General features: G+C 36.7%; 1 protein-coding gene across 4 annotated transcripts in view; it reads right to left on the bottom strand.

Annotated features, from left to right (window-relative positions):
* Nucleotides 1-16268, bottom strand: part of ZEB2 (zinc finger E-box binding homeobox 2) — a 165819-nt gene that overhangs the window by 3755 nt on the left and 145796 nt on the right. For 3 of the 4 annotated variants that reach the window (XM_063318389.1, XM_063318388.1, XM_063318390.1), the window contains exon 9: nucleotides 13398-13578. In XM_063318389.1, the coding sequence (XP_063174459.1) occupies nucleotides 13398-13578 (181 nt within the window). Of the gene's footprint in view, nucleotides 1-12082; nucleotides 12319-13397; nucleotides 13579-16268 lie in introns of those variants that run through there. The other variant, XM_063318391.1, reaches the window with a different exon arrangement.

Genomic DNA, 16268 nt, shown 5'->3' with positions numbered 1-16268 from the left:
ATTTTAAATAATTCTAATTACTTTCCAAATCAAGATTTTACAGTGTTGTTGGGTGGGAAAAGCAAATGCAGTTTGAGCATTTTTGAGAGTAGTACTAATTTTTTCAGTGAATTAAAACTCATATTTCTGTTTGTGATTGATTGTACTTGAAGAGAATATGCACAGAATATCCAGAGTTATGGGTGCTTAGCCATTATAAATTTAATAGTAATAATGATTAAACCTTTGCTGATCACGTGTTTGAGGAAGGAAAGGCACTAGCATAAGAAACTGCAATTATGTCAAAATGCTGATATATCTGTGATGACATCATCATGCAAATGCTATAATTGATTGCTTGTGCCATAACTCACACAAACACACACGTTGCAGCATGTGTATGATGACATTATGCACATATCATCATTTGCTTCCCTGGACACCCATGAGAAAAGGTAGTTGGAAGAACAAAATCAATGCCACCACCCCCAAACTGAAACCAGCTCACAGTAACAAGTCAGAAAAAAGAATCGTATGGATAGCACCAGGTTGCACTTAAGATTTCTCATCTAAATAGAAATATTTTTTGTGACTGTGCTTGGGATCTTTCCAATTTAACTATAGCGATTTTCATTCAAAATTTTCAGTTTTCAGTTCAGCTTGTGCTCAGCTTTTTGCTAATGGACATGTTTGTTGGAAAAAATGGTAGGAAGAGTGGTATGTGTTTGATGCGTAAGAATCTTTGTCAAAGCAGTGAGGGTGATCCAAAACATGGATGTGATGTATTTCTATAAATAACAAATCCCCCAACTAACTGACTGTGGTTTCACCCCAGCAGCCTTGGGTGAATATTCTCTTCCACTGATGAGATACACTCTTTTCACTAAAGCAGCCATCCAAACTTATTTCAGTGAGGTGCCACAAAATGCTGACAGGGCTTTCTTCATGTCAAGGAGAACATAAGCAGAGATTTCTATGCCAAATGAGCTGATAGTACAGAAAGTTTTGTGGTCAGGCTGTGACTTCTCTTTGGACAAAGCTACACTCTCAAATTGATTGACATTGGCTTTTGATGACCATGGAATACTTTTTGCAGTACTGTGACAATCTCAAGGTGTTAATTAACTGTCTTTATTGTTTCAGGTTCTGAGGGACATTAGACTAGATAATCCTAATGATGCTACAGGTTCTTTTAAACTCTGTTATAATTTCTCAGAATGGATGAACTCAAACTGTTACAAAATTATTATAAGGATATGAGATGGAGCAAGTTAGAATTATGTAATGGAAGAATTATTGCCTCATACATACATCACATGTACAGCAACTGAATATGAAGAGAGAAGGGACTACGCTGCTGAGAAGTCAATGTGGGAGTGCCTCCCTTTTTTAAAAACAAAAATCTCACTAATTTCAGAGATTGAAATACTTAATTCACTATCAGAAACTACTGAAGTATGTTATATGGACATAACTGCTCCCATACAGTAATTCTGGCAGAAACTTTCTGTGAATAGTCAAGCATTGCCTGAATGCTGACATTCTCTTCAACTGCAAGACACCATGTTTTGCCAGGTATTTCAAGCAGTTTCAAATCTAAGATCTGAAACTTGACACCAGTACCAAGTCCAAACATATCTGTTTGAGTCACACCCACAAATAGCTGGGGAATGCTTTTGTCATCTTCCTTAACTAAAAGTATCATTCCAAAACAGAACTGACCCCTCCTTCCATCAAGTTGCTTGTCAGTATGAAGGGACTGGACAAAACTCAGCAATACCTGAGGTAACAACTGAAGCAGCTATCCAGTTTGTGTTGTGCATGCACTGGAATGTCTAAATCACTATACTAATGAAATAAAACATTATAAAGAGAAATCAAACAGTATTCTAAAGTAGTTAGTCTTACACTAATGCTATAATTGCTGAAGGTAATTGGCTAAAATTCCTAAACTTAAGCAAACTGAGAGGTTCCCTGAGGAGAGAATACATGTAGCTCAGGGTTGACCTGTGGAGTCCTTGGTGCTCTCTGAGCTTGGTGGTTTGCTTGCAGATGTTTCATTACCCAACTAGGTAACACCATCAGTGCAAGGGTGTGTGGGGTTTGCTCCCTGCATTGGTGGGGGTATGGTTTTCTCCTTGGTAGTTCCTTGGTTAGGCTGTTGTTTTCTGCTTGACTGTTTGTCTGGTGTTAATCCCTGGGTGTTGGCTGCTGGAGGAGATGTGTTCTGGTCTTTTTGTTTCCATCTTAGCTTTGTGTTGTCTCTTTTGAATGGTGTGTAAATATGGCTTGGTCTCACAACACATGGACAGACTCAACCACAATTTCATCTGGGAAACTGTGAGCATCCCACAGTCCCCATTTCGGGAGAGATGGGTGGTGATAGAAATTTGAAATATATATATATATATATATATATATATATATATATATATATATATATATATAAATCCTAGCCAAATGCAAAAACACTAGGGAATTTCTGGAAGCTTGGCATTCAGACAAATCAGCCATCGACACATAGAAATAAACCATATTTACACACCATTCAATAGAGATAACAAAAAGCTAAGAATGAAACAAAAAGGCCAGAACACATCTCCTAAAGCAGCCAATACCCAGATAAACAGGGATTAACACCAGACAAACAGTCAAGGTCTTTATATACATGTGGGCCTCTTTTTTCTAGAGCAACTAATAAACAGTTGGTTTCCCCGTCAGCCAGTAGCTCTTCAGCTATTCATAAGAACTCCAACCTTATTATTACTTTCTCTCAAACTATGATTATTATTTTCTGGACTAGTTCTCCTGGTTTATTCCCCGTCCTCTTTACACTTTTCCAGTGTCCAAACCTAGCATCCTATGTTAATTTTCTCAGACCATTATCTCAATGGAAAGGTCCTTACAACATACACTGCTCTCATCCTACTGTTTCCTATTCCTGTTAGCTCTCCCTTAGAACCAAACCTTCTGACCACCTCCAACAGGCTCTTCTGAGCACATGGGTGATCATGATCACACTTGGTAACTCCACATCTTTAGTATGTGAACAGACTGGACATACTGCCCTTATTGGCTCCAGTACATGTAAACATAAACTATACCAGGTATACATTGTAATTCTCAGCACACATACAGCACAATTTGTGCTTATACACAGCTTACTTGTACATATTCATAGTCTGATAGGATACTCAGTAAGAAGGATTACCTCCTTCTCCATGGGAATGTACACACAGATGCCTAGCTTCAGGCTGGGAAGGGAAGGAGGGAGGGAGGGAAAAGCACCATCTCCTCTTGCTTATAACAATCGGTCCATGGCAGGGTGGTCATGACATTCATTGTCATGCAACTGGAATGTGCTGGCTTTGGCTCTGGCATGACAGCAAGAACCACCCTAAACATGAGTTAGTAATGGCAGGCCAACTCTCTCCCCTACAAAATCTGGGCTAAATCCAGGGTGTGCTAACAGTTTTATATGACTGTCTCAATACAGAGCTACCATAGACGCTTGCTAGGTAACACATCCCATGACTAATAATGACAATAGATCCTGTGTCAGAGTATAAAGCAGGGCAAAAGCAGGTCATAAGAAAGTAAATGGAAATAAGTATCTCTAAGTGCAGGATCAAATCTATTTCTGAAAGGTGTACGCTTTTAAAACTGCCCTTATAGCAAAGTGGTCATTTAGCAAAATTCCTAAATGACCACTTATGAGCCATATTTGAGTAAACCCTTAATATTTAAACAATTATTACCTATGTGTTGTGGTTTACTAATGCAGCTGTGACACAACATGCATATTATCTGTAGATTCATACCAGTGTAGCAGGACATACTTGTGAGCAAGAGGAAACTACCTCATCTCTGGAACGTATTCATTCTCTAGAATTGTAACAACAGTAATATTTCATAGTTTACAGCACATTTTAAGGGCATAACATCCTATCAGGTAGGCATGAGTTATGCCAGCTATGCCAGCCTGATACCATCTGAATGAGTGGGGAATACAACTCCAGAATTTCTCTGCCAGCATAAATATCTAGCCAAGCTAGCTGGGAAGTCTGGAAGATGCCTAATTAGGGAACGCTCTGTTTAACACTACCCATCTGGGCATGAGGATGACAATTGTGACTTGCTGACACCCTGATAATATAGTGAAAGCCGATATAAAATTGGAATCAGGAACTGTCTTTGCCACCTATACCTTGAGTTGCTTTTGTTTGTTGTTTAATGAATAGTAAGGCCTTGGTGGCCCAGGAAGTTCTTTAGAGCAAAAGCAAACTGGTATTATATTAATGTGGTAGTTTTACCTGAATTAAGTTTTGGTTGTGCTGTATATTTTTATATTCCTCCATCCATTTTATATTGTTTTTAGTCAGTTGTTAGCAAGTTGTGAAGAAAAAAACTGTTAAATGTGTAGGGTAGTAAGCCATCTAATAAGTGAGGTTTTGCCCTCTGATTTTTTAAAAAAAATAATATTTTTTTTTCCTATCCTGCCTTTATTATTTTTTTTATAAATAACTCAAGCTGGGGAACATACCTAATGCTCCTTCCTCCTCCTTTTTTCCCCACAATAGCAATCCTGTGAGGTGAGTTGGGCTGAGAGAGACTGACTGGCCCGAGGTCACCCAGCCGGCTTTCATGCCTAAGGCGGGACTAGAACCTCAGTCTCCTGGTTTTTAGCCCGTTGCCTTAACCACTAGACCAAACTGGCTCTCATGATCCATTTTCTAATAGCAGTAAGTGGCCAGGCTAGTCTCCCTTTTTGTTTTGTTTTTTACTTCCTTAGCAACTAGACTGAAGAAGCGTTCTGATTAACTCAAAAGCTTGCTACTTTGGAATGTTTCCAATGTTCCTTATGAAGGCATGAAATTACAATCAAACAATCAGACTCATGTGAAGCATATAATTCCAAATTTCCGTTCCATGTGAATTTCATGCCAGCTGCACCCTCAACATCTTGGCAGCAGAATGGATTATTATCTCATTTTTGTTGAAATGGCAACTGATGGAATGTGATAGGAAGAATAGCTTTCATTCCATAGACAGCAGGAAAACCAGCCATATTAACTGACCTTAGGTACGACTTCCTAAGATGAAGGAGAAAGAGAGAAAGAACCAGTTATTTAAAATTTGAACAAGAAATAAAATGTTACTTAAAAAAGGATAATCCTCCTCATTTCTTTGAAAACATATGGACATAAATGCTGGATGACGAGGGAGGGAAGATTTGAAAAGGCAGACAAGGAAAAAATGCCGTCAGGGACATATGTGCTCCTAACATAAAATAAATCAGATGAAGAGTTGAATGTTGAGGAAGAATGGATGGTTTTCAGGTCAGTGGTATACTCATAGCCACAGAAAAATGAAGTTTGAAAGGGTCTCATTAGCCCATGCTCCTGAATCCAAGATACAGTACCTTGTAAAACTGAAAGATTCCACCATCTATCTAGGTATCTTGTTCTACTGTTGGCATGTTCAAGCATAGGCAAAGCTAGAATGGCAATAAATTGCAGTATTTTATGTTTTATTATGTCTCAATTTAACCTATTCTCTGTGATAAAAGATAGATCATTCAACATTTTTAGTTTTTGATGCCTCCACTTTTTTGCCCCAGAGAGATTTATTTATTCTTTATTCAGTTCAGCAGGAGACTTTTCATACAAAAACACTATTCTGCTATTTTATCCTTCTTTGTTTTTCTGGTCATCAAACAAAATCCAGCCCTCTTCTCATTGGATGTTTGGACAATCTGCTCTATGATGGAGATCCCTTTGAAAAGATCTGGATGAAATTAAGAAGGGGCAAATTTTAAGCTTTATTTAAGATAATTTCAATACTACTGAAGTACATATATAGATCTAGATATACATATATGGTTCTTGACTAAAATCTTTTTGCTATATGAGTCATTAGACATTTTGATAAAGTTTTGTATTGTTCAGGAATTTTTGTTGGGACCTAGTGCTGACACTTAGTTAAGAAATCACCTTATTTACCTTCTCTATCCTCTTTTAAAACTCATTATTTCATGGAATCAAAGTTATGTTATTGTTGCATCTGTTGTATAATTTTATCAAAACCATAAATAGGAAATTATTATTATATGTTTAAAGACAACATATAATAAAATTAAACATATTAATGTTTAAAGACAACTTTCACAAATAGCGATTATGGGTATATATTGATTTTTATCCCAAAGCCTCATTTTTATTTATTTCGTGTCCAGATCAAACTTTGCTCTGCCAAAATGTAGCCACCACCACAGCTTTATCATTAGCTTGCTGTAGTTCATTGACAGTACAAGGCTCCGGCAATAATCGGCACACCATCAGATGAGCCGGATCTTGGATCCCATATCCTCATGTAAGATGTGCAATGAGAAATAATTATATCTAATCATAAAAAAAGCCATCCAAAAATAATATTTTCATTGTCAAGTACAGTAACCTATAAAGCCACAAATATAGACACGGACATGTGTGTGCTTTAAAAAGGTATATATTTCCTGATTTCAACAATATAATCATGAGCAGTTTTGGGAAGTGAACAATGGGCTTGTAGAGAAATCCCAGATGTTGAAGGTACATTAGGAATCATCTGGCCAAGGGTTTGATTTTCTAAAGGCAGCTGATTGAAACTACTTAGGGGTTTGGATGTTAGAAGGCGTCCCAGTGGGAATGGTTTAATGGCAGAGTGAAGTGAGGCGGTTAAAGGTGCGTTATAAATGCAGCTTGGCATAATTGCAAATACCACACTTATTCTCTATTGTTAATAAGAAGAGAGACCTCCCTTTCTGGTGTAAATTTCATCAGCTTTAAATTTATTTCAAGAAATTATATATTATTGAAGTATAAAAAGAAGTCCTCATATCTGAATCCAGTGACAGAAAATTATCTCCAAACAACTTATGATGTTTTATGAATCAAACTCCAAAGAAGGAAAACCCATGAGATGAGAATTTAGAACGACAGCAAAAGAAAGCTGATTTGCTATGAAAGCTGAAGAACAATATTTTATTTAATCAATGTGAAAATAAAAGTACAACTTGTATCAGCATGAATGTTCCTTTAAAAAAATCTTTCCACTGTATGTTTTATAATAATAATTTAAAAATGCAGCCACGGAGATCCACTTAAAAACAAAATGGAGTATATCATGAAACAAGGTAACAAGGCCTCAGAATCCAAATGCATGGCTTAAAAATATACATATTATTAACTTTACATATGAAAAATTAGCACTAAATGAACTACCTGGAAAGTTTGAAGCTCTATGAGTCATTGGAGTTCTATAAACAAGAATCCCTTCATTCTGCAGGAAATTTGTAGAAAACAGGACTAAGACATGCCACTGATCTTAAAGCTTCTGTTTCTCTTTCTTCTCTCCCCTTCCTTAAATGTTTACAGATAATAACCGCCTAGTAGATGCAGCTTTTCCAGGTAATTTCTTCTCTACTTTTGTTAATGGATACCTACGTGACTATTCATCTGTTCCTGACTAGTACTAGATCTCAGCATCATGCTCATGACATGCTGTTCTCCAGTCTGTTCTCATATCAGCTGAATAAGGTTCACTAGCCTAAAATAAAGCAACTGGCTCAAGTTCACCCTGTGAGTTACATGACAGAGCAGAAAATCGATCTCTATGACTTAAGTCCAGAATTATATGTCCTGGAATCTACTAGGCTAATATCCTGCCTACTTTCCTGAAAATAACTACTGTATTCTCAAAGTTGCTTATGATAAATAGGAATTGCCCTAGGTGACCTGTCAGAGCTGCTTTTGTAAGTGAAAAGCTGCTTAATGATTCAGTTACAGGCCACTTGGTTGTTACATGTTACTTATGTAGATATCTGTGAATAGAACAGCTAATAAAAATATTTTCATAGCTGAGTAACTTTCTTACACTTAGGTGCAAGACCTCTAAGCAAAAAAGTAATGACATCAAGGTCATAAAGTCTCTGTTCAGGCTCCAGTTGATTATCTGGATTCCTTGACTGCTACCAACAGCTATGATAAAAAGTGGCTCTAAATAAGTATCTTTTGACCTAACAAAAATTGAAATCTTGCGAACCCAGGTGAACTTCTCTTTCCTGCTTTCTTCTCTCCTGGTATTTTTTGCCCTCCGTGGAAATGGAAACTTTATATTCAAAACAAGACAATATGTAACCTGTCATATACCTTTCCATTGTGGGCCTGCTCCTAGGTACTGAGGTGCCAATCCAATGTCAACCTATAAAGCTCACCTCTTCCAGTTAAGATAATTAGATACTAATGGGCCATGTTTGCTTGCTTGTCTGTTTGTTTATTTATTTCTTCCTCATATTTCTTCACTGCCCATCTTGCCAAAGTGACCCTTTTTCATTTTTAGATGCATATTAAAATGTTTATTAAAATTGCAAAGCTTCAGCCAGGGTTAGAATACCTCTGGGCCATAATATAATGCAGCCTAAAGGCATAACTCATGAAACAAGATGATGAGTGGTTTCAACACTGGTCATGCTTCACTTTAGCATGTGCCCACCATTACCAAAGTAGTAAAACAACAAGGAAGGACGGAAGGACGGAAGGAAGGAAGGAAGGATCCTCACACTCAGTAGGACTTCATGTCCATGATCTGACATTTGCTCAATCATGTCAAATACTGTTGTGGGTCTTCTTCCTGGCTCATATAGGTTCATAGTCTTGGCATGCCAGTGACAATGGAGACATTGAAGACTGGATCCTAAGTATATAGGATTTAGATTGTTTGCCCCATGGTATGAAACTTGGAAATTATAAATCATAAGAATAATGATAATGGTGATTTTTATAGAAGCGTGTCAGCTCAGAAGAGCAAAGCCTCTTTGACTTGAAGCCTCCAAACATATGAGTAATGGATATAACTGGCTATTGATCCTAGAGTTGATTTTTAGTTTTGTGATTTTACTGAAGATGATGAATTTTTTTTTATTGACCATTGATCCATAATTTACATAATTGTGAGCTGCCCAGAGTCTGTGACTGAGGCAGCATATAAATTTTACTAAAATAAATAATTAAACTAGAGTAAGGGACCCTCCAGAACCATGACTTAGTAAAGCAATTCCATGCAGGGCAATTTACAAGGAATAAATAATAATCATAAAAATGCTTAATGATAACTCAGAAAATTATTTTAGTGCTTTTACTTCAACTCAGTAAATACTGTAATATGGCAAAGCCTCAAGAATATTCTTGTACAACTAGCTGTCAAAGAAAAAACTGCATCTTCAGAGAGATCAACATTTTGGGCTCATTAAGCTAAGTTTGTTATTTGTGTTACTCTGGAAAGACCAGGAAAAAAAGTCACTAAATGCCCCCCCAGAAAAGATGAAGAAAGGATAATTATTCAGACACGGAAAGTAAAGGTTAATTGCAGTTCAGGGAGTCTTGCCCTGAACACAGATTGAAATTTCGCATATATATTACTAGATGAGACAGCCATTCCATTGTGCTGGCTTTTTCTATAACTTTATCAGTTTAATTTGCAATTCATTTAACATTTACAAAGGAGGCCAAAGAAGAAGAAAAAGACAAGTGGCCTTTACATTCTCTTGAAGTAAACTTCAGATGGATAACTACATAAGGTACATAGTAGAATATCAAGAACAGCTAATGTTGGTTTGCAGTCTTCCTCCTAATATAGTGAAAAGAACTGAGTGTTGCTTCTGCTACTACTCTCTCTATGCTGCTACCATTACTGTAAGAGATTTAATACAGAAATGTCCATTAAATTACTTCTGGCTGCAATCCCATTCCCTTATCTCAAAAAAAGCACCCATTGCATCCGAGGGGTTTGTTTTTGAATAGGCATAGCAGGACTGGGCTGTTTGTTTGACCAAATCTCTTTTCACTTCCTTTGTAGAATTTAGGATAAAAGTATTTCCTGCAGCTCCCGGATGGATGAAGTCTGTAGGCTAAGCAGGTATGCAGCCTATTCAAGTGAGACTCAAAATTGAAGAGGATTCTTCAACTGAAGCGATACCACCATGTTATGGGAACCCTGACAAAAGTCCAGACCTTTCTCCTCAACACATTAAAACTAGAACTGAGTTGGAAGTATCCTCTCCTCCACTTTTAACTCTCTCCTGGTTAGGCTCCAAACATGCATACAGTACTGCTTGTGTTTCAAGAAATTTATACAAAACTGAAAGGAACTCAAATCCAAATCTCCTGCCCCTTCTTTCTGTGACAAACGTCCAAGATATGTGAACTTCACCTTCCAGAATTTCCTAGCCAACATGAAACCCATTTTTTTGATAGGGTTTATTCTTCTTCTAGAGTTCAACTCAATGACATTGTTGCCTTTTATCCCATAGAAAAGACAGGGAGAAAAAAATAAGCAATACCTTTGAATATAGAGGCATTATATCCTCCCAGCCTTGAAATCCTTTCTTGTTAGCTGAAAATCTGAATATATACTTTCTTTTCCTGCACAATCTTTTTGCAAATCAGAATGATGTAATGGAATTTGGCCTGTCAAATCATCAGCCTCTTGTACTTTAGCCAATATCTATGGATCTGATGTTTGAACAATTTGACAGGATTTAACTCTATCCCAATATATAACTAGGTCAGCTTTAACATTAAAGCTTTGGGGTAGCAGTGGCAGTATAGTAAATAATATTTGCTTAGTTGTAATAACATCATTTGGGAGAAGGTAGGTGCAGGACTATAAAGCTTCCAAAATTTACCACATATCATACAATCAGATACATGTTTCCATCTCAATAATATTTGTAAGGAAAGTTTATATCTGTATACATATAAATGACCCACACAATGTAGTCCAAAATGCATCTTGAATTTTCCTTAATCCCATAAACATTTTAATCATCTTCTTAAGATCTAGTTTAAATAGGTTAGGGAATGAGGCACATACAATATTGCAATGATATTATAGTAAAACAGAGTTTATCTGTCAATTTATAAAGATTTGCAGATAAGCACTGATTTTCTTAAAACAGAGAAGCTACACAGAGGCAACAAAGTTTCAATAATTGAATTAATTTAGTAGCAATTAATGTGATTTTAATATGATGCATTTTTGGCAGTTTTTCCTATTCTTGTTTGGCATTAACAAGATCAACAAGAGTAGATTTTCACAGCCATATGCAATAGTTACATTGAAAGGACAGAATTAGAGTAACCCCATACTATCATGTCCTGCATCCATTTATTAATGCTACACTGATATTCTCCATGGCAAATACATATGGTGTGACCAAAAGCTGCATATCCCTAAACATACATGAAAGCATATCAGGAAGCTGTGACATAATCAGGCCTCCCAGGTACAGGTGGAATGTTTTTAAGAATGAATATCTGCTCCATTTTTAACGTTTGCTGAGGAAAAATATAGCTTTAATTTTGGTGAACCCCAAGCCAATGTAATTGCCTTGAACTGTGGACCCACTTTTTCATTTCCCATACTACTGGGTTGTTGAAAGAACAATAAGATGTCTATCCCATATCTGAGTTATGCTTGATGATCAGCTGTCAATCAGCCATTTGTCACTGTTCGAGTGTTCATGCAAATCAATGAATCAGTATTTATGAGTTTTCAGAGCCCAGCATTGATACGCTTTACAGCTAACTATTCAAGAGCAGTAGTCCCTAAGGTGATAAGCTGTCAACAGTGGAGGAATGGCATTAATAGATGAGTTTGGAGGAACTGCTGACCCTGATGGTGAATTAAAGTTAATAAGCAAGAGTCCAGATTGAGGGCCACCACCTTCTAAGCTCCAGTACAGCAGGGAAAGGCATTACAAGAGTAACATTTGCTGGAGCGTATCCTCGGATGGAAATTCATTCTATGTTAGTAGGTAATGCAGGAAAGACCGGGGGGATATTTGTAGATGCAGGCTTTTAAAAGATAAAGCAAAACATTGTTTAGAGGAATAGATTTTCAATTATTTGAAAATCATATCTAACTTTTATTCAGGAGCAATTTATCCTGATTTTTTGTTTAATGAACAGGAGAGTATATATTGTAAAGCATAAAAATATATTTTTAAATGTTTTCTTCATATCTAAAATATAGAATGTCATGATTCTTCTCCTTTCAAACTTCTTTATTACAGACAGGATAATAAACACCATTACTGTGAAACATTCTCTCAGCATTTCAGGAATATGTGCTCCTTTGTTTAAGACATCTTTATCCAACTGATTTCTCAGATGAAATGAGATTAAATCACCCAGAAATCCCAATGTTTGCTCATGTTGGCTGAGAATTCTGAAATTTGTAGTCCTAACATTTCTGGAGGAAACCAGGTTGAGGAAAGCTGTTGTAAGTTAAATAAGTGTTCTGGAACAGAAGAAAAAGAGTCCCAAGAGTGAAAATTGTCTGTTTTTCTATCTATCTTTTCATTAAAATAATATATTTATCATATATTTAAAAAGGAGATTCCAATGTCAATCATCTTTCTCTAGTTTACTAATCCTAAATTACTAATCACCGGATAATCCTCAAGGTCCAAATTCATGTTTAATTTTCTTTCAGATCTGTAATATAAGATGGAGGCCAGAATACTAAATATTTCTGAATTTATTTAATGTAAGGTCTGGGACTTTTGTCTATATCTATAGGTGTACTTTTTGAAGGCAAAATTATTATACTTTATTTTTAGATTGATATTCCATAATAACTTCCAGCTTTTCACCAAAGATGAATATAATACCCTTATTTTTTTCACAATGTTTCATAATCAGACCTTCTTTTCATGATGTTGGTATCATGTGTGTATCATGTAATCTGGCTCTGTGCAGTAGCTAAGTGTACAGAGCCTAGCAGCAGCAATTTTAAGAAAACCTCCTTAGAGCAGTCATGTTGTGAGGAATTGCTCCATAGAAGATAACAACTATACTTACAACATATTTTTATAAGACTGATATGAGAGAAGTGGTATAGAAGCCAAAAAAAAAAATCCCTGCTAAAACAGAAGTCCCTCTTGACTCTGAAAGTTTAGTTCTCCTGTGTGTGTTAATGCACACCTTTCTATTTATTTAGAAAGAATACGTTTCATGATCTATACACCCATGAATAATCATTTTCTTGAACACTGATGCCTAATAAGAATTTAGTAATCACTGGCTAAATTCTTACTAGCTATTTCTTCACATAGGCATTCATTTAGCTTTCTGCCCATTTTGAAGTTACACAGGGTATCCTAGCCAATGGATTCATTTTTCTAGTTTGTTCATTTCTTAAAATTATTTCTATGAGCTTTAACCTGCTCAAAAACACATTTTAAAGAACTGAACAAGGGAAGGAAATGGAGAACTTCAATAAGCAATGAGCATAATTTTGTTCAGTGCCTTAGCTTCATTTTATACTGCAGACCTATACCATTATGTCTTATCTCTATATACTGCAATCATCCATACCTGTGTGCTCATATTTGTGTCGCAGAAGGGAACTGCTTTTCTGGAATGTCTTGTCACATAAGTCACATGCGTACATGCCACTTTCTGTCTTCTTGATCTTCTTTCGGGACAGGCAGGAGTCAGAGTCTGTCATGTCATCAAGACCTGACATGTAATCTGGTGTTCCATCAAGCAATTCTCCCTGTGAAGCAGCCAAACATTTCATATAAAAACATTGTTTCCACTCTTCTTTTTTTGGTGGTCTTATATTCTTATCACATGTTACTTGCTACCTATCTTTATAAGCATTAAATGGCTTCACTGATTCACAGTTGCAACTTTTATCAAAATGTGGAACCATATCCTAAAGAGTATGTTTCATGTGAAAACTATACAAGTGTATTTGTACATTGCATTGAATGCCAGTGCTCCATAAACGTATCACAATAATGATATTGAAGATGGAATGGCAGCATTTTTTAAAATTTTAATTTCCCTTTCTGACTGCAGTCCCCAGCAGCAGCCTTTATGGCTGTTTCAGAAGATTGAGAGATTCTTCCAAATAATCTGGAAAGTGGCATTGAAGGTTACAAGAAGGAGGACTGAATTCCTCCAAAGAGAAGCCTCTACAAACAGAAAGTATCTTCCCATTCATGGAGGGACATGTTTGGATCAAACTAGATATCTTTTGGTTGCCACCTGAATCTGAATATATAAATGACACTGGACTGCTACAGAATCATATTCTTCCTATAACATTTAGAAATATTTAGTTACAATACTGTGGTGGCATCATATTAGATATTTATTTCCTACTGTCTCTTCATTCCACTGAAATTTGTAAATGAGAATATAGAAACCAACATTTTGATATCACAGAGAAGATAATAATACTAAACATTACAAGGAAGAGTGGAGAATCCAACATGAGATGCAGGCCCACATCACTGAAAAGTTTCATTTTCAAGTGACAGCTAGGGTCTATTGACTTTTCCACAGGCTGGTATGCAGTCGCTCTCTCCCTATAGTGGGCTGCAAGGATATGGCAATAATGGTATAGTAGCTAAGATAGCAGTGCGGTCAAATGCCGAGAGCAATTTGAGATTCTACTGTCTGATATTATGAAATGGAAGAGAACAGAAAATCCTTATCAGAGAACATGTGTAACTGACAAATCAAAAACAGTCAATTCCATGTATTTCTTTGGGGTTTATTCCTGTAAAAAGTGCCAATATGATCAAAATATAATGTGATACTTTGTCGTAAGACCACAGATATCAACACTGAATGAGCACCTTTTGGAGATGAGAATGGGGAGAGGAGAAGGAAATGCAAGCAACTCATTTTTCTTGTTCCTTATCCTCCATTCCTTCATTTCTCAGAGATGTACAAGCGAGATCACAGATTTATATTATTTTGAACATTTTCTGGTTCAAAGAACAAATCAATGAGTTCACAAGGGGACTACAGAGATATGAGGGGACAGCATTTGTGATTCCCCTACACCTCACTCTATAGCAATTCTGAAATATACAAAGCAGACGAAATAGTAATATATTTCAGGATGTACTAGGGTCATTTTACATGGACTATATCTTGAATTCTGGTATTCAGATTATCATGAAAACCCTGGAAAACAAGTAAGATTGTGCATGTAAGGTAGGCTTCAGAGGCAAACTAATAGATAGTATTTTATTTTCCATATTCTGCTCTGAAACTCTTTGAAATTAAAACAAGCATTACTACAACTACACCGCTATGGCTTTAACTTAGCATTTATACTTTGGGGGTAATTTTTCCATGTAACTGGAATTATGAAATGCCAGAGTGCATCCAAATCTTATAAAAAACTGCAAACTTTTAACTTTACCTTTGTGTGAAATCCTAGAGAGAGGATCCTCAGGTTAATGTCAGTATCCTGAGAATTGAACAGATAGGTGCATATACCAAGTGAAGCTTAAACTTGTTTGTACTGCTCAAGAAGAAGAGGGAAAACAACTGATCCTTCTTCAGAGCATGACTTTTTGCTTTGCAGAGATTTTATTTTGCAGAATAATTTTGAGCATGGCTTTTTAAATATAAACTCTACCAAGGCCAACCAATTTTATTTAATGGTCAATGTGCTTAGAATTCGAAAAAGCATCATGTATTCTTCATAATCAGAAGATTATGCTATATATATGAATGTATGTCTTCAGCAAAGGATCGTTACCTTGTCGTGGTGCTGGAGCTTGAGCACCTCAGTGATGCCATGAACTAAACCGTGAAGGGCCACCCAAGACGGGAAGGTCATGACAGAGAGGTCAGACTAAATGCAATCCCTGGGGAAGGTAATGGCAACCCACCCCAGTATTCTTGCCATGAAAACTAAATGAATCAGGACAACCAGAGATATGTCGGTATACCATCGGAAGATGAGACCCCCAGGTCGGAAGACGGTCAAAATGCTACTGGGGAGGAACAGAGGATGAGTTCAACTAGCCCCAGATGTGATGACGCAGCTAGCTCAAAGCCAAAAGGACGGCTAGCGGCCAACGGTGCTGGTGGTGAACGGCGAATCCGATGTTCTAAGGATCAACACACCACTGAAACCTGGAATGTAAGATCTATGAGCCAGGGCAAATTGGATGTGGTTATTGGTGAGATGTCAAGATTAAAGATAGACATTTTTGGCATCAGTGAACTGAAATGGACTGGAATGGGCCACTGCACATCAAATGACCACCGGATCTACTACTGTGGACAAGAGGACCACAGAAGAAATGGAGTAGCCTTCATAATTAATAGTCAAGTGGCTAAAGCAGTGCTTGGATACAATCCAAAAAACGATAGAATGATCTCAATTCGAATTCAGGGCAAGCCATCTAACATCACAGTGATCCAAATATACAC

Source organism: Candoia aspera, chromosome 1 (assembly GCF_035149785.1).
Source record: "Candoia aspera isolate rCanAsp1 chromosome 1, rCanAsp1.hap2, whole genome shotgun sequence".
In the NCBI taxonomy this organism is placed as follows: Eukaryota; Metazoa; Chordata; class Lepidosauria; order Squamata; family Boidae; genus Candoia; species Candoia aspera.
The sequence above is the reverse complement of the archived record's forward strand: the minus strand, read 5'-3'. Positions and strand labels throughout refer to the sequence as shown.